The 20105-nt window shown below is 37.3% G+C and overlaps 1 protein-coding gene and 2 long non-coding RNA genes across 7 annotated transcripts in view; 1 reads left to right on the top strand and 2 right to left on the bottom strand.

Moving 5' to 3' along the window:
* fam13a (family with sequence similarity 13 member A) overlaps positions 1-20105 on the top strand; it is a 74261-nt gene that overhangs the window by 15025 nt on the left and 39131 nt on the right. For all 5 annotated transcript variants that reach the window (XM_028594067.1, XM_028594073.1, XM_028594083.1 and 2 more), the window contains exon 8: positions 5918-6147. In XM_028594067.1, coding sequence (XP_028449868.1) covers positions 5918-6147 — 230 coding nt within the window. The remainder of the gene's footprint in view (positions 1-5917; positions 6148-20105) is intronic.
* Positions 4768-6834, bottom strand: LOC114565847 (uncharacterized). Its single transcript, XR_003693988.1, has 3 exons — positions 6452-6834; positions 5876-6122; positions 4768-5034 (listed from the first exon to the last, which is right to left on the bottom strand). It is a non-coding gene; the product is annotated as an uncharacterized LOC114565847 (long non-coding RNA).
* LOC114565853 (uncharacterized) lies at positions 13009-18834 on the bottom strand. Its single transcript, XR_003693991.1, has 2 exons — positions 18703-18834; positions 13009-14029 (listed from the first exon to the last, which is right to left on the bottom strand). It is a non-coding gene; the product is annotated as an uncharacterized LOC114565853 (long non-coding RNA).

Below are 20105 nucleotides of genomic sequence, written 5' to 3'. Positions count from 1 at the left end.
GCTGATTTGCCTGAGGTCATCTCTCAGGCAGCCTCTTATGCATGTGGCCTTGCTGCTCGGTCACATGATGTGATTTGATAAAGGCAATGAGCTGCAGGAAACAACAACACACTTATTTGCAGTGAGAGACAAACAGGGGCTATGGTATCTTCTTCCAACTGTGTTGTGGTATTGTTACAGATGAATCCTGCCACAAAAGCAGCATTTGGCCATGAATTTGATTATAATTAAGGCTTAGAAATGTCCTCTTTGTGTACATGTAGTAGATATGTAGCTCCATCTTCATTTTCTTTCACCAAGGTCAATATGAAAGCTATATTCAGCAAAATGAATTCTAAATTTTGTTTTGAAGTCAGTCACTTTGATCTTACATAGATAAGTTCATATTTGTATTAGTGATACAATGAGTAATTTCTGTAAGGTTGGCTTCAGTTTGACAACAAAGACGGACTCGCTGTGGTTGTTTTGAAGACCCGATGCCATAAATGCGGTTAATCAGTCAAGACCAATGTCACTGTAGAGATAAAAGAATTGCTGACTAACAGCAAGATAAGCTCAGGAAGTTAAAAGTGTCTGCTGATGAAGAATTTTTACTTCCCCTAGTAGTCTGTGGAAAAACTTTTAGCAGAGCTGGTATGTAACTGAAGCTTAAGAATGTTTTTAAATGCTGAAGTTACTTCAACCTTTAAGCTGATAAGGTAACACCAGCTCCTCAACTCACTCTGTGTGTAGGTGCACAGCTGCGCAGCGAGCTAAACACACTTCCAATAAAGGGTGATGACAGCAGGTTGCCTTTGAAGTTTCTAATAGAAGCAAATCTGAAAACTGTATTGGACAAAACATACAATGATAGTGATTACAAACAGGGTTTAGAATTTTCACCATCTACCAGCCAAATGTTGGTAAAATAGGCAATTGGCTGGTAATTTGCTTCACTCACCTCCCAAAAAAAACCAAAGGTAATCTATTGAGTGTCTGGTAAAATGTTGAACTTTCACTAGCCATTTAGCTGTTGGATGAAAAAGTTAATTTTGAACCCTGATTACGAATCAGAAAGGTATTATATTCAATAAACAAGATTTAGACCAAAGGTATAAAATGTTTAAGTACAGTAACAAGGAAACTGGATTCACAAAAGTGTAGACGTCTGTCAAATGACTTGTATTGTGCTTTATGCCTGGAAGAAGTGTCACCACTGAAAGATCCACATTTAGTCATCATAGTAGGTGCAACACAGTACTTATTCTAAACATACACATAGGGCCAGATCCACATACATTTGCGAATGTAGCGTTATCAGCGCCATGGCCAAAGTGCACGCTGTGATACTTCAGTTTACGTTGTATTTACCAAACATCCAGTTGATCGGGTAATCAGCGCCTTTCTCCGCCCACTATACCGTAAATTGTGCTGTAGCAACGCGGTACTGGTGCTATGTTACGGCTGAGTGCAGACTGCAATATTCCCACTGCTGATGCTATGACTGTTTAAAATGTACCTGATGCCAATACATGTAATGTAGCGAGGAGTTTAACAACTGCTGGAATGGAATGTGAAGTTGAATGTGAATGCTAAGTCGGAGATTCAATTTCATCTTTGATTTCTTTCAGTAACTCTAATATTGCATGGCTGCTTAATCTGTAACGCTTTATGATTTTGTGTTCACTCCACTGAAAAAGTGTGATCCTTGTGTCAAAAATTCTTTTCAGCTTGGCCTATGTTTTTGTCTTGCTCGGATTACTGCTGCCATTTCCCCAGGAAGCATATACGAAGAAACCCGCTTATGGCTGGTTTACACCTGCTTTTAAGAGGCAGAGAATTTCCCGTCTTTGCAGTCTTTGTAAATAACGCAGAATATATAATTAGGCGCACTTTACGCGTATCCTCACACATTTTAAACAAATAAAAGTAAATCATTTCCAACTTTCTTTTATTGAACAAATTGAACATTAAATTGAATATAAAAGGCATCACTAAAAAAAGAATGACCGTTACATTTTAAAGTGCTACTGATATTTTCAGTCAACGAACACGTTTTTTTTTATATGTTGCAGCCTTTCCCGATATGTTTATTGCGCCAATTGATATCGCGATGACGATTTAAAAAAAACAAAAAAACAATATACAGCCTTAGTGGCTTGCTTGGTTAGCAGTAAGCTGCTCATAGAGAAACAAAATTCTACTAAATCACAAGTCAACCATCACAAAGCAGCTGTAATAAAAGGAGTACCTACAGATAATCCCCCAACAAGGACATTTGGGGAGGAAAATTAAAGCTGTTGCTAGCAACAGAATGTTCAACTAAAACCTAAAAACTAAAAAAAGTTGCAATCAGCAGTTATCACAGTATCAAGAGTCTGTTGTTCAGGAGCTATTAAAACACAAAACACATTAACTTTAAAGTATTATAGGCCATAGGTGCGTCAAAGAGAACGAAATGGAGAGCTTCGAGATTGTAACTTTAACATCCATTCATATAGATAAAGCTGGCACCAAAAGACTCCTCACTTCCTGTATGAATGAAAATAGCATTAACTGAAAAAGGCTTGAGCTCCTTAATGATTAATCAAGTGATTCAACTTCCCTATAAATATTAACTTTTACAGCTGCATTTCACAAACACTCATGTAGAACCTCTCCTATGAAACAGTTTTCACTCTCAAGGCCAAACTTAACAAAGATTTGGCCTTGATGCTTGCTACCACAAAATATATAGTTAAAAATCTACGTTTTGGACTGATCAGCACTCACATATGACTACCAGAGCTACACTATATTGTGGTACTGCGAGGCAAAGGTGAAATAACTTTATAAGTTATACAGTATTTATAGGCCTATGTCACGCAACAGTTGAAGACCGGAAGAACATCTCTGTGTGGGGATACGGCTCTCCCGGTTAGCTTTTTACAATGGCGGAGCCCAATAGATACTGCTGGACCAAGTCTCTCCGCTACCCGCCTGAAGTCACCTACTACCATGTGTTTCGGATTGTAAATGAACGCTCTAAAAAAAACATTTTGAAAAAGGCAAAAGGTACAAGACAACAGAAACTATCATGGACTTCAATAGTAGAAGCTCGCTCTAGCCGTTCGCAGTTTCGCGGGTATGGTGAATGTTGCTATGGTAACAGGGAGTTGGACCAATCAGAGACGTTGCTGTTACACTTAGGATTGTGGGTAGTGTAGTTTTTCTCCATAAGATCACGGATAACACATGTTTTTCTAAAAACAAGGTTGATTTCATACAGACTTATAAATTCTACAGGAGCAGAAACTTTCGTTTCACAACCACGTAGCTCGTGGTCAGTCTACCTCGGATGGTTTAGACATTATGGCTGATAATCTAAATCCTCATGGAGAAAGGAACTGTTGACCGGAAGTTGTGATTCCCTACTCTGTGTTCTGGAAGCAGGAAGTGTGACATAGGTATTAGCCTCAGGCTAACAAACACACCCAAAGAAACACAGACAGACAGACAGACAGACAGACAGACAGACAGACAGACAGACAGAGTAATTCGATAGCCCTAAGCAGTGATTTATGATGGGAATTGTGAATTGTGTTTTGTTGAACACATAGATATGCTTATGTCAATACACAATTACAGTCAATTACGACAGTTATTACTGGCAGAGTATTATTAAGTCCTTGTTGTTGAATAAATACAGCATTGCAAAAAAGCCTTCTGTTGCTATAGTAGGATCACAAAAGCATTTTTAGAACTCTCTTTGAGCAAAACTGCTTATACAAACCACCACTATTTTGAAAAGTCTAGTGAAAGTAGTTGTGGTTGTGGCAAGAAAGAACAGGTATGGATCATATTGCAAAGACATTTTTGAAAAAGTAGATGTCTAAGAAATTAGCTTTATTCAGTGAATAGAGGTCTGTTAACAGTGGTAGATGTTGTTTTAAGGCCCGCTAAGCTACAACGGCCTTTTCATTGTAGCATATTATTAAAGAGAAAGTAACATTTTGCAGTCTTTTGCGATTTTAGTTACAAACCTTCAAAGTAGAAGTTAATCCATGATTTAGAAACCAGGTCATATCCTCATTTTGGTCTGTCAGGCTTCTTTGCCATCTGGCCTATTTAGCTCCCACTTGTTGGGACTCTGTTTAAGCTCTTTTTTATGCACAGGCAGAAACTGAGAACCAGCAATGGAGGCAGCATGACGGTTCAGTGGTTAACACTATTGAAACTGACCTGCAGTTTGATTCTAAGCTCTTTTTGGAGTTTCCATGACTGTGTCTGAAATCATTGACTGTTCGGTATAGTATATAGTCAATATATATATACTATGTCACTGTGTCATTTGTCATTTCAAGCCTGTCTAGTGAGAAATATTATACCCTATACAATGGTTCTCAAATTATCTACTTTCTAACTCATCATAACTACTAGGGGTGTGCAAAAAATTTATTCATATTCAAATCGCGATTCAAGCTCTACTGATTCAAAATCAATTCATATTTTTTAAATTTTTCTGTCTACTGCAATCACATGGGAAAAGTAACTACATTTACATACTGTGAATTGTTTTTTGAAACGAGAATTGTTTTTGAATCGAAAATCGATTTTGAATCGAATCTTGAGCCTAAAAATCGATATTGAATCGTGACATTTTCTGAATCGTGCACCCCTAATAACTACCATCATACAGTGCACAGACATAAAAAAAAAAAATCAACAGCATAGACCAACCAAGATGACAGCCCCATCTTTATTATCACAACATTTTAGGATGGGGACTTGCCCATGGTGTCTCCATGACGGCTCCCCCTTCGTTTCCCTCCCTTCATTTAAGGTTCATTTATTGTCATTCTACAACACTGGTGAACAACGAATTTGCAAGTTGTAGTCCCTTTATGCTACACAAGAAAAGAAAGAAACTTTTTTTTATGGTGAAGTACAGAGGATGAGCTGAGGAGTCTTACACCCTGAGGAAGGAAGCAGCTCCGTAGTCTGGTGGTACGACAGCGGATACTTCTGTGTCGTTTGCCAGACGGCAGCAGCAGTTTTTCGTTTCTCTTTGGTTTTCTGTGAATAACAAATTTAGCTTAATCAATAACAAAGCCCCGAGGGGCAAAATCCATACCAGGTCTAGCTAGCGAAGCTTGTGCAGCTAATCATGTTCCCAAAGATTCGCCCATTAAGTGCACCAATGACTAAACGGATGTAGCATCCATAGATTTTTAGAACAACCCATTAAGTACAAACCCCAAATGGGAATGTTCTGCTGATAATTGGCTTAAAGTAACAACAAAAAAGTTGGCCTTTTAATTCAGACCAACAGATGTTTATCTGGAGCCAAGCCTCTTTTAGCATTGGGTGTTTTTGACCATTATCAATACTTAAGCCAATGCCGTCAGACCCATTTCATACTCTTTTTACCACAGCCAGCTTGCTATTTGGCCTCAGTGTTCATTAGCAGGCATAAGAGTACTCTCCATATATACTAAGAGAAAGCTCTGAGAGACAAATTATTTAACACTTATCTTGGTTAGAAATGCAGAAGGGTACTCACAATGTGGCTGTAATTAGGTTAAGATTCTTCTCCTACACTGCAGTTGGTGGTTCATGGTGTTTATACCCAATCAGGGTCAGCACGGTAAGACAAACATCAGTCTAACTTTACAGTTTTACAAGCTTAACCTCTTATTTTCCCTTCTTGCCTTTTGTGTGCGTTTTTATTGCTCTTTGCTTTACCTCAGTAGATCCTCGAATGCATGTTTTATAGTAACCTGAGCAACGGTTGAAGGCTCCACTGTTTCTCTGTAAATGCGGTTGTGTATGTGCTTGATTGTGCAGAAATGTTCGCAGGTGAGTATCATTTACCTATCATTTCATGCTGTCTCATATTTCCTGTCAAGAGACTCACCTGTTGTTGGCATCTCTCTCCATCTTTCTCTGTGTAAAATAGGTGAGGAAAGGAAAGAGTGACGGCATGACTCACCCCCCTCAGCCCAGCTGCTCTGCTGGCTTGCCCCATGCAAGGTCCCTCTCCATACCAATAATTTTGCCCCTGACCTCAGCGCTGAGAAGCCCCTGTCCAGAGCCAATGGAGACAGCTTGCCAAGACACCCCAGACACTTCCTCGCCACTCAGCCACCTTGATGTCAGCCCCTCTGGGAGCATGGAGGCAGTCAGCAGGTCAGTGTGTCCGGTCAAAGAGCATGCACCTATGTCTTCAAACTGATATGTCTTGTAAATTTCAGAATTGGGATAATAATAATTGTAATTGTAATTACTTTAGGAATCTTTTTTTTTTTTTTTTTTTTTTTTTTTTTTACAAATAGCTGTAATAATGGTAGATGTTCATAAATATATGGTGACAAACAAAATAAAATACTGTGTAAAGTATAGTCAGAGATTGATATATCATATTTATAGATTCTTTATGTGCACTTTATACACATACGGTATCATTTATGTGCCAAAAATAGAATTTACTTACTCTGTGGAATATAGTCAGGTACTCCTGCATTTTTTTTCAAGTTCAAGTTTTTTTAGGATTGGGGTCCTTGGCGGCCCGGGTTAAAATCCGACCCGTGTCCCTTTGCTGTCGTCATCCCTTCTCTCTCTCCCCTTTCCTGTCTATCTGCACTATCTAATAAAAACATTTAAAATATTATTTTATTTGGATCACATATTCATCTGTAAGCGTGATCCTTTATGACCGCTGTAAAATAAAACTTACTGCTATATACATAACTTTAAACTATTAAATAATTTCTACTTTCGTTTTGTGATGTCCAGTTCCAATGTGGGGGATTCTAGCAGTGGTAAAGAGGTTATGACTATTGTTTGCATAGGACTATCAGTCGAGGGTGAGGGTTGACAGCGATCAGGGATCTAAAGCCTAAGCCACGAGGCAGTGTGCCTTTGGCATGCAAACAAGCCTATTATAAGAAGCTGAAACTGGAACCACTTGGTGTCGAGTGTCCCCAGTCCTATAGCAAGGCCACAGCTGTGTCTGTTGTTGGGGCTCTTGCTGCTTTGACCGGAGGTTTAGACTAGCACTACCCTTGGCTGAGATCACACCTGCACTGTTTGGCTGAAAAATGTCACTACTATGCTGCTTAAAACATCTTCTCACACGCTCCAAATCCAGTTTATCCACGGTGTATGTTTTCATTTGAGTGATTTTGTTTCCTCAATTATAAATATTGACATTAGTGACATTAAGTGTCACCACTTTACTGACGATAGCGCTTGTCTCGGTGGAAAAACTACAAAATATAATGTGGAGCAAAGAGAGTGTGTGATGTTGAAGCACTAAGATGAGAAATGATGATGCTGTTTTGGCCTCTACGATGACTTGGCTGCCACACCGCTGACCTTTAATATGACATTAATCAGTTTGAAACCGTCTCAGCACCAGATCCATTAACACATTACATAAAAGTTTGGTATGAAATGCACAGTGGTGTGCTCTCAAACATACCTGTATACTGAATTACAAATCTTACTGAAATCTCAAATATAATAATTATAAATATTAAACTATAATTTGTATTTTTATCTTAGAATATGTACTTTCATATTTCACTGGCAGTAATAATCACTTTTATTATCCAAACAAATTCAAGTAGTATTAAACAGGTTAACAGGTTTACAATAACTATCAAAAATCAAATATCAAGTCAACCTCATTAGGTTTTTCTTGCTAGCTATTTATCCCCAAGATAATTAACCTAAAATGTATTAAATCAACAAGGCCAACCATTGCCTCTTAATGGAACAGATGTTCCTGTCTACATGAAGTCGCAAATATAATACTTTCAAGGTGGCAACAGCTTTCCTCACCATGTCAAGATACCAGTAAATCTCATGGTGGATTTTCCCCACACCCTAAAATTCTTCTTGTCAGGTCGCGTTGGGTGACTGATGTACAGACATCGTGGCAAGGGTCCCCAGTAAAGTGCGTCAGCGCTCTGAACTCTTTAGTATTTACTAATAGACATGTGCAGTTTGCAAAAAGACTTAAATGATTTGACCATCTTTAATGCAAGAAGACTTTTGATACTCACTAGTAGTGTTTGACGAATTAAAGACACTAGAGTTTTCAAATTATTAAAGACAAAGCATGTATGTGAATAGTGTTAAAAAATAGTAAAGTTTATGAGTCTGTTAAAAAAAACTGATTTTTTTACGCATAAAGCCATAGCAAATACATAATAATTTTCCTGGACTCACTGTGTTTTAATTTTTGTAGCTGTTTCTGTAGCTGCTTTCATGCCTACTTGTCAGCTTGCTCTCAATTCCCACAGGTATGTGGCAGGCAAAGCTGTGTGAGCATAGTGCAGCATAATACATATTGCAGCTCTGCCACCTGGGCCACATCTGATGACACGTTGTATCCTTCTTTCCAGGAGCTACTCCCATCCTGAGTTGGTCCGTGCTTATGTCTGATTCAGCACCGGCTGGAAATCAAATCATCGTTCTCAGACATTCCTATTATTAGCTACACTTTTAGATCTTCTCATGTATCCACATTTTGACCACTGTACTGTATCAGAGCATGAGTCTTACATCTGACCATGTTAAACATGTAAAAACGTTGCCTTCTCTTTATCAAATCCAATAATCCAATAATTCTGTATGCCCCAATGCTCTCACCTGTACCTGAAATATGACTCCAGTCTTGTTCACCACACAGGTCACATAGCAGCGTCATGTGAACTTATTCTGTTCTCAGCATTGCGTTGGTGCACGTGAGGGATCCATACAGGCTTTTGTGTTGAGTTTCCATGGTTCACTAAATCTTATGATGTAACCATAGGGTTTCTTAGAAGCCCATTGGAAATAGGTGGGGGTGAAGAACATTGCAGTGTGGTGTGAGTGCTGGTTCCCTGTGGGTATAAACGGTATTGTTGGCCGCCTGTCAGGAAATCTCATCAATCAGCCTGAAAGCCTGACAGCACATATTTAAAACAGGAACCTGCTGGCTGGATCAAACTGGTTTTCCTGCACTTTTGATGTAAGTGCCTTTTTCCAAATCTCTTACAGGACATTGACCCCTAATTAGGGCTGCACAACATATCGTTTATTTATTTATTTATCATAATGGCTATGTCAACGTGCGCGATAAACACATTGCAAAAGACTGTGATATTGCAGTCAGGGATATTTTGAGTTAGTTGAAAGAGAGTATTAATAGAAAACTGCACTTAAAAATTGAACTCATTCTTTTTCTGCTGGTGCCTTTTGTGTTTAGTTTCATTTTAATTCAACAAGCAATTTGTTGTATTTGAGCAGTTTACCTAAAGCAGTAGAGAGGAGGAAGTGAGTACACTTTAATATGTTGTTTATTTATCACCAGCTGTGGCGGCTGTAAGCAGTCCAACAAAGTGCTGCCGCGAGGGACTAAACACTAAGAGATGCATAAACACACAGTGACACGCTCAAGATTGTATTGCAATTTATTTATTTCAGGTTTATTTACAGGGACAATGCATACTAATAATACAGAATTAGCCAAAAGGCTATTTTACATCTGCTGTCCCTAATGATGGTGGTCAACAGAAAGTGTTCGCTCCCAGGCTCACCCCCTCTCTGTCAAAGCCCAGAAAACCAGGTGAAGCAAACAAATATGTTATCACTTCCTCTCAAACCATGATGAAAACATATAATAATAATCAACAAACAACATAAATGAGACCATAAACAACATACAATATGTGGCTCCTACACCAGGGGTCCGTTCCAGAAAGCAGGTTTAGGGAAAACTCTGAGTTTGTTAACCCTGAGATGAGGGAAACTCTGGGTTTTCCGTTTCAGAAAGAGAGGTAACTTAACCTCAGAGTCTGTGAGCCTGTGAACCTAACCTGGTCGGGAGCAGGTTTTCTTCAATTTCTTCTCACTCATTTCCTCATTCATTCATTCAGTCTGTATCAGGCGCATTTTAATGCAGTTTGTTATCTGCAATAAAAAAACGTATTGGTTTATGTTAGGCAGATTATAAAACGTTTTTTTCTCAAACATGTCATGTCCTTTTGTTGACGATCTCGTTAATGAAAAAGCTGCATTACTTCACAGAGAGTTTACGTGGGGATATTGAAGATATTGAGTCCCAACTATAGATGTATTTTTATTTCCACATAACCAATTTGAGAGGTATTTTTTATCACAGTCCATCAGATATGTAGAAACCTTATCCATCCTCATATCACTAACATCAACCATCGTGGACATGCTTTAACATCCCAGCAGATTCTTTGTGTCGCATTACATTTTTTGCAAACTGCAGTTTTCTTTATAACAGTGTAGCGGATCATACTGCAATAGTAAAGCTGCTGTATGCAGAGCCGTCAGAAAAGTGTGACTCGCTCTGAAATGTTTTTTAAACGTTTTTGTAGTGTTCCCTGGATACAAACCAGTGGGAGTCATTAAAAAGAAATAAATTATTATACATTATAGTTCTGTTAATGATCATGGAGCTGCAACCTCAGAATGGGATTAGTATAACTTACTTTTTTGCCCACAGGATTGCACCTAAATTAAATTATAGGTGTAATACAATTCCAGTTTTCACCAGTAATATTATAAGTTAACTGTGATTAAATATGAAATTAATACACTGTTAATGCTTACGCATTGACTCAAGCAGCAATTTTCTCCCACACCAATTCTCTCTCTTTTGCAGCAGCAGCCGCTGTCTTGCTTTTTTAACGAAATGCATGTTCAAACTCGCTGTTTGTGCACATGAGTATTTCCGCCGATCCGTTTGTTTGTGGTTGTTACCATGGTGAATCGTAGAATCATGGCTCCATTCATGCTGCTTTTTTATAGTGGTGGTGCACGCGCGTAACCCTGAGTGAACCTACTCCGAGTTGATTGAACCAACTCAAATCAGCTGTTCTGGAACCGAGTTTCCCATCTCAGGGTAAATCAACTCCGACATCAGGGTTAGACTCAGAGTTTGTTAAACCTCCTTCCTGGAACGGACCCCTGTAATGTTGGTATTGCAATATTCAACAACGTTACGTATACGCTATTTTCCTCAAATCATGCAACCCTAATCGTACTAAGATTTTAGGTCTATGAGTAGCATCAGTCAACCAGGTCACAGGATATCTAGACATAGCCTACTAAGTCAAAGCCAACCAGATTTGCTGGTTTTATCTTTAAGATATTCGCAGGTCTTTAGTTTTTTCATGCCTGACACTCCCTACCAGTTGGGAGAGCTGAAGCCTTTTTTGATACGTGGCAAACTGTTTCAAAGAAGACATTCTAGATACTAAGTTTGATGTTCAAGTTCAGTGACGGAGCTGACATTAAGTCAGATAGTTGACCATCAAAAAAAATGAATCGGAAACCATTTGGATAATTGTTTAACACATTTTTTAAGCATGAATGCCAAAATGTCACTGGTTCTAGCTTCTCAGATGTTAGATTGGTTCTTTTCTAAATGTTCCAACAAACGATTATTGAACATAAAATGATATAATACATCAAATTAAATACATTATTTGACACAAAGATGATTGTTAGATACAATCCGAATTGTATTAAGTATGTGGAATTATTTTAGCCACTGCTAAGGTCATGGTGATGCTACCGTTTTCATGCAAAACTACGGTAGCTGAGTTGACATCAGGAGCACATTCAGCCTTAAAGCAGTGTGCACCGTGGGTTTTCTGGTTGAACGCCATGTTTCCTCAGAACGGTCTGAAACGGTGCGCAATGGCTTTGAGTTATGTTTTCTCTCGTTTGCTGGGTGTGTCTCTCGTTTATTGGCTTTGTCATAGGCGATACCCTAGCAGAGACGTGTTTGTGAACTTGTGGTTTTAAAAAGGCACAACGCTTGCGCACACAACACGGTGTTCAACGCACCCCCGTTTCAGTTTTTTTTTTTTTAAACGTGTTGCTACATTTTGTCAGGGCTGAACGCGGCCCAGGTATTTTGGTATGAAACACACGGCTATGTCAAATTTATTTATCAGAATTTTTAAAATCTCTGATAGAATGAGCATACACCAAGCACAGCTTAGCCAGGCCTATCCAACAAATACTTTAGGTCTTGACCACTACATAGTTTGTGCTCTGAGGTATTCTAAGAATGTACTGTGCAGCACTCGTCTAAAAGTTAATGGTTTGGGGGTCCTGAATGGACTGGAGACTGAACAGAGGTTCTGAGACACAAGAGGACTCAGGCTGTACAGGTCCCAGATGCTCCATGGCTCTCTATTAATCAATTTAGTAAATTACAAAAACAAACTACACTATGGAGTTTGTGCATTTTAGATTCGGCCTTTGTTGTAGTCTTTTCTAGCCACACTATTTTTTCACTTTTTGCTTTGTAGCACCAACTCAAAGAACCCAGGTGAAAAAAAATTATATTAAAAATATACTTTAATAAAGTGTACTAAGTATATTTTCTAAATTTTGTACTATTTGTCAAATCCAAGTATAGTTAAGTGTATTCAATTATGTATTAACTTTAACATCTATTTGACTACACTTCAAGTGTAAATAGTTTACTAAAATGGAACAACTTTTTTTAAACTTCAAGTGCACTAAAATACACTAGTGAAAATCAAGATTCATGAGCAGTTAAGCACACTTACAGTACAATTGTATTGCCAGTCTTATTGAAATACACTTAAAAAGGCCTTGCAGCGCAACTTACAGTTGCGTTTAAGTATATTTTGTTCATACTGTTATCATACTTACAATTACTATAAACTATGTTAATTTAGTATGCCTCTGTGATATTTCAAGTGATCTACAAATGCACTTCATAACTATATTTAGTGCTTTTAAAGTGTCCCACTATGACAATAATAATGTGTTTGAAGTGAAGTTCAATTACAACCTAAACATCATAAACACGTACTTTCAGTGCAATGTTATTATAGTGTAAGGTAGAAACAAATTGTTTGAAGTATATTTCATCTGTACTTTTATCCCCATTTTGTTATACTTAAGCATGAATGTTGCTATTACACTACAAGTGTATTATATTACAATTCAGTTCAAGTGCATTACATCAACAGATTATAAATTGCATTTCAGAAAAGGATCTTTATTATTGACACAAAAGTAAAACACAAAAGCAGATATTGGCAAAAGCAGGACCCTTGAACAGTAAAGGCAGCGGCAAGAGAAAAAAAAAAAATGAGCGATATCCGCCGTGCTCGGACATACGCCGCTGTGGACGATGTCTTCCAGTTCTAGTGTTAAAAATTCCTTAGAAATAAAAGTTTATTTATCTTTGAAAAAGTGTACCTGCATTATTATGCCATTATCATTATATTAGATGAAAATGGTCTCAGGACGAATGATTATAGTTTATCACAATAATTTCTGGGACAATTTATCATCCAGCAAAACTTGTTATCGTGACAGGCCTACTCGCTTTATACTGGACCAATGTCGAAGATCGTTGTTCCCATCAGTAACAACAGAGGAACACAGGCTCCAAGTTGAAAAACCCGAAGTTACCCTTTAAATTGTGCACTCGGTTTTCAAAATAGTTTTTCAAATGACACAATTTTTTAACCCTGTGTAAAAAAATAAATAATAAATTCCATCTGGTATAGCAGTACCAAAGATGCATGTTGGTCTTTAATGGGGTCTTTCTAGAGAGAAAACTTTTGCTTGGTTTGCAAAAGGTTATTTCCATGCAGCTCCATGCAAATCCTGTCCAGTTAATTCAAACAAAAAAAACTAGTCCAAACAGTACAGCCATACCAACGATTCCTTTAGGGACAACTACGCTGTTTGGTTGACGGCGCAGTCTCTCTGGCCCTTTCACTGGAAGAGCCTGTTTTTTAGAGCAAGTGCTTTGTTGGCAAGTTTCCCTCCATCAAGTTCCATGCAAATCTTTTGGATCGAAGGCGAGCAGGGTAGCTGAAGTTCAGGGCATACTGTACATTAGTCCAAACAGCGTAGCAACAGGTAATGCTACATTATAAAGATCTTGCAACATCTTGATGCCTTCAAGGACAATACCAATGTCCCCTGGTTCATCACTTGAAGCATGTTCTTTAAGAACATAAATCCCAACACTGGCGTCTTCATCCATGCCCTATTAAAAAAAAAAGAAAAAGGCAGTCAATAAGACCAATCGAGAAACAAATACACAAGTATTAAATCATAAGGGAGTAGTAAGTAGGGCTAACGATTTTAGAAAATAATCTAATTGTGATTTTTTTTCCACAAATATTGTGATTGCAATTTAATATGCAATAATTTTTTAAGCTCTCTCAGGGCTTGACATTAACTTTTTGAGGCACTTGTCCTTCGGACAAGTACATTTACGTTTCACTTGTCCATGCATAAAAGTCCCTTGTCCGGGTAAAGATTCACCATTTTATAAAAACAATAGTGTTTTGCTAATGCAGAATTTGAACAAACCATTGAAAGCATCCAAACACTATCAACATTAATACAATTCTGTTGAAACAGTAGAAACAAACGTGCCCCAGGTTGATTTCCCCTTCAACAAGAAAAAAGGATCTCCAGACTCCATAATACAAAGTAATATGTTGCATGTGCCAAAGTTAATATATTGAGATTCTAATTCAATATTAGAAAGTTTGTCATTCCTTTCAGATTCCTAGTCAATATTCTAAGTTACTTAGTCAATATATTGAGATACTAAGTCGATACTTTGAGATATTGAGTTAATATATTGAGATTGTAAGTCAATATTTTAAATGTTCTTATTGGTTTGAGATTATTTGTCAATATTCTGAGTTACTAAGTCAATATATTGAGATACTAAGTCAATATTTTGAGTTAAATCAATATAGTGAGATATTAAGTCAATATATTGAGATACTAAGTCAATATTTTGAGATAAATCAATATATTGAGATACTGAACAATATAGTGAGATATTAAGTCAATATTGAGATACTAAGCCAATATATTGAGATTCTAAGTCAATATTTGACATTTTCTCATTACTTTGAGATTCTTAGTTTATATTCTGAGATACTAAAATCAATATTTGGACCAGAGGTAGTGGTGACTTGAACTTCTACTATATCTAAAATAATTTTGTAGACATAACAATGGAATTTGCCACTAAATGTTGGTGTTAACTTTTTTTATACAATTTCACAAATTTCTACCCGGCAGAGGCTGAGTTACCGAAAGGATCCTTTTAAAAAAGGTGTAGCTACTTTACAGTTGATCATTACCTGATATTTAATCTGCATATTGTTTTTATTATTTTTGTTCAAAAAGGAGCAAAAAAAAAAAAAAATTATAGAACGGTTTGTTTATTGCTAAGGGAAATTTAAATGATTTATTAAAAATGTAACAATAACTTCTAAAAATAACTTATTTTACCAGTAAGTTCCTGTTAAACGACAAAAACAACCACTAGCTGTCAGCATTTTAACCGTTTACTCCAGCTGCTAGCTAACGATAGGCTAACGTTACTTGCTGTTGAGTCTAGTGTTAACTAGCGTAACATGCGGCGATGTTTAGGTTGCCTCTAACGTCCGTTTTCGGAGCATCCGAGAGAAGCGCAGGCATTTCAGTGGCAACGCGTTGCAATTCGGTCTGGTAGATAACGGTCGTTAAGGCACCGGTGCCGTATTAGCACCGGGTCTCTCCTTTTCTGTCAACGATGTGATGAAGAGGTAACGTTAAGGCGGAGTTAGCAAGCTAATGTTAGCTAACTAACACCGGCAGGTTCACCGTGCTTTCATGCTGCATCGCTTACAGAGAACGAGCTGAACAGCGGGCTGGGTCTAACGTTAGCGGTCCGCTGACCGGGATTGCGGGGGAAAGAAATTATCGTTTCAAATCGGTAACATAGACGTAATGAGTGGCACATGACGTGAACTAAAATGGCATTTTTTGTTTGTTTGAGTTTTAACTTGTCCAGTGGGACAAGTAAATTTCTCTTCCACTTGCCCTACAAAAAATCCACTTGTCCGGACAAGCGGACAAGCCTTAATGTCGAGCCCTGCTCTTTGTCTTCTGTATTATTCAACAAAGACAAGTAATACATCCTTGTATAGTATGAACAACACAAGATTAGATAGATTAAGATTATTTCCTAGAGGCCAGGTCTGGATGTGATGATGAAATTAAGTGATTGCATGAATTTATATGAATGACATCTTTTATTTAACTACTTCAATCACAGTAGTATATTGAGCACTGACAAAGCCTGGTGTAAGCATTCATATGAAAGTCAGAAACAAATCACACAAACTAAAGTGCAGATTGCAAAAATATGTGGCTTTACCACACTTAGTAGTACTTAGATTATTTAATTATTATTACTAACTGTAATAAACATAAATAAACATGTGGATTGCATTGTTTTTTTTGAACACACTACACTTTGAAGTCAACTGGTGTACACCGCCATATGGGTACATATTTCTCTAAGAATATTACAACATGGTTACTACAAAAGGTACTAGACTTGCTGTCAACTCCAAACACGTAGGAAAGAGATTGACAGTAAAGACAAAGAAAGATACAAATATGAAGATAAGTAAGAAAATAGAGGAAAGGTTAAAACTGAGACAAAAAGATGAATATAGTAGGAGAAAGATGAAAAATAAGTAGACGTTGGGCCTTGCCGTTCTTGCAAATAAATTGTGGTATGTAAAATATAACCTATAACATTACATAACCTTTCCACAATTCTAAAATCTTAATGTTTTTCAAAAAAAGAAGTTTCTGAGACTGTTAAAGTTTAAATTGGCGATATCTGTGAGAGTAGGTCCATTTTCATTTGTAAACAAATAAATGTTTCCATCTGTAACTTTCAATTTTTTTTAGGAAATATACAAAGAAAAAACAAATATGACAGCATTTACCACTATAAAGCATTTGATTGTGTATGCTGTTCAAATAGGATCCTATGAAAGAAAATTTAGAATCAGTGAGGTGAACCAAGCACATTGACTCAATAATTAAAAGACCACACAAAATAAAGCACACAACAAAGACACAAAGGTGGGCTAAAAATCCAGTTTGAGTCCGACCTTAAAAACGCTGCTTCATTTATATGAAAACTTAACGATTTATGGAGGGCTTCTTTAGTGTGCAGGAGTGGAGAGAGATTTAGGGGCCATCCACACGTTTTTTTGTGCAAACGCACATGTTTTGCATCGTTTGGGCCGACCGTCCAGACGAATCCTGCAAACGCACTGCCTGAAAACTTTTTTGAAACCTGGTCTCAGGGTGAAAAAATCCGAAAACGGCTCTCGTTTGGCTTCGTATGGATGGTAAATACGGATCCGTATCGATGATGTTATTGCCACACCCCTCTTTTACACCCTCTCCCCATTGATATATATATGCCTCTCCCACGGCCGCTGACGCCCACAACTGCGGTGAAGCTAAGCGAGCATGTCCCATCTCCGTGGTCAAACCAGCACACTATATCTAAATACTGTGTCTCTGCTCCCTGACCCTTCCCTCTGGATTCTACACAAGATATATTGCTAACGTTATGTAGCCAACGTTAAACATCACTAAAGTAGCTGACCACTCCAGCAGCGAAGTAACGTTAACGTTAGCTGCTATGGCTATCTGTTTATAAAGTGGAAGTAGACAACTTATCAACTAGCTAGTTAATCTGTCTGCTTATAAACTCCTTGAACGGATTATAGTAACTTTTACCACGGCTTATTGTAGAAAGGCTATTAAAAAAAAAGACATCATTCATGGATCATTGATGTTTGTTTGACTGCCGATGTTAGAGCTAGCTAACGTTAGCGCGCTAACGTTAGCTCGCTACAATCATGCAAAATAAAAAGCAATCCAACAGCACATTATACAATGTAAACAAAGACACGTTTTCTTGTGGCGGCCTTCATAAAATGAGCAGTGGTGAAAGGTATTATAGTCCACGGATGTATTAAGAGAACGTTTTAATCTAGCTAGTCATGTTATGATGGGAAGTGGAAGTGACTATGCACTTCTACTCAGTTTTTGTGAATGTCTGTAGCAGAAACAGCGCCGCCTATAGGCCTGGACTATGAAGTAGCATATTGAGTCATTTACAAGTGGATTCGTTTGGACGCAACTATTCTTGAAACGAATCCAGGGAAGACGGGTAAAAAAAAAGATCGTTTTTGGTACGTGTGGACGGGGCCTTAGGAAAAGGACATCGTTAAAAAAAAAAAAAGAAGAGTTCCCATACACTGTGCTAACGTTAGTTGCTCCGATACATTTTCATGTCAGCAGCACCCTGCCGCATATAACCGACACACACACGCACACAGTCTGTAACTGAATAACCGACAGCTTTAGCTACAACACTCGTTCGTTCTTACCCGACGTTACATTGAACTTGTAAGCCTGTGGTCTTAGCTAGCTAACCTTAGCTATTAGCAAAGCAACATATAACGTTATACCCAAACAATTTACATAAAGTAACGTTACAACAGCATCAATGTAATCTAAATGTTGCGAACTAACCCGACCACTTAACACTCATTCTTATGAGGCTGACTGGCTCCTCTTCACCGGCTGCCATTAACATTTCGTTAGCTACATTGAAATACCATTGTTAGGAGCAGGACCGTCAGGGGGAGAAACACAATTATTAATGCTAAACTAAGTAGTTACTAGTTAGTGATGGTATTAGCTAACTTAGATACAAGAAAACCGATATATTTATAGAATGCACAAACAAGTGAACGGACTTTTGTAACCGTTACATGCAGTACAAAAACATTATGAACATGAACAAAATCATTTTGATTGATGTTAACTTACTTTTTCGTGAAGAAGACAACATATGGCTGCTGTAGAATTAATCCTGCACGCAGCCAACACATGCTCAACATTCTTCTTCACATTCTTCTTGTTTTGCCGATGTCCTTGTTGAAACAGTTTGCCTGTGTTGGCAGCATAGACAGTATATAAACGGTTGGTGTCAGTGCCCGGAAAGTGCCACCTACACTTCCTGGCGCCATTTGATTCAAATATACCATTTCCGGTAGTGACCAAACTTAATTCGATCATTTAAAATGTTCAATTCAATCAATTTCAATCAACGCAAAAGGAATCTATACAAAACACCTGAAGTCTACAAGATTGAACGATGTTCTTGAAAGGAAAATAAATGAATTGCGTAGCATATTCTAAATTCATTTTTGTAAATTCAAAGACCTGCTATTTCCCATTTTTTCAGTGTACTTTGATATGCTAATAAAAGTACACTTATATTTAGTGCACTTTGTTTACAGTGTACTAAGATTACACTACTGATGAAGTGAAATTAGTGTACACTTTCAAAAATTATACTAACTCTGTATTAAAAATAAGTGTACTTACTATAAGTGTACACTAAGTTACCACTATACATTTTTGTATTTTAACATATTTTATGAAAGTACTCTGATGTGCCACTAAAAATACACTTATTTTAGAGTGTACTGTATAAAGTGTACAGAAGTCACACTTCTAATGAAGTGAGATCATAGTACACTTTAAAAAAGTATACTAATAATTAATTTCCAAAAAAATATACTTCCCATAAGTACACTGAATTGCCACTCTAAGTCTGTCAAATTTAATACACTTAAAAAAAAAAAACTTCTATACAATTTAAAATACATTAACAAAAAAGTACACTTTCAAAAAGTACATTTAAAAAATAATTTGATTACTGGTAAATTAGTGTACTTACTTTTTGGACTCTGAAGTTGAATTTAATTACATCTATTTTGAAGTATACTTTTAAAAAGTACATATTAAATACTCTTTAAATAAAGCACAACAAGTAGAAGCATACTTGTTTTATACTTCATGTACTTCATTCATATTTCTAATACACTAAAGTATACTACTTTTTTACCTGGGAATAGCTTCACCTAAACTATTTTCAACTAATCACAACTGTAATTGGCAATAGACATAGTAAATGGCACCTCCAAAAGTGTTGTGAAAAATGTTGTTCACATCTGAGAGAAGAACTTTAATTAGACTTCAGCAAGTGTTGTTGTTGCCTGTTGTAGAGGGATTTTGGAAAAGGTACGGCAGGGTGGAGGGAGCAAGTGACCAGCATCCACTAAGCCAGACTACCTTTGTCTACATATTTTTTTTAAAGTGTCCAGAATGACCACCTTGTCATTGGTAGATTTCCGTTTGCCCCAGAGGGATCAGGCCTTTTTCTG

Source organism: Perca flavescens, chromosome 2, assembly GCF_004354835.1.
Source record: "Perca flavescens isolate YP-PL-M2 chromosome 2, PFLA_1.0, whole genome shotgun sequence".
Classification (NCBI taxonomy): domain Eukaryota; kingdom Metazoa; phylum Chordata; class Actinopteri; order Perciformes; family Percidae; genus Perca; species Perca flavescens.
The sequence above is the reverse complement of the archived record's forward strand: the minus strand, read 5'-3'. Positions and strand labels throughout refer to the sequence as shown.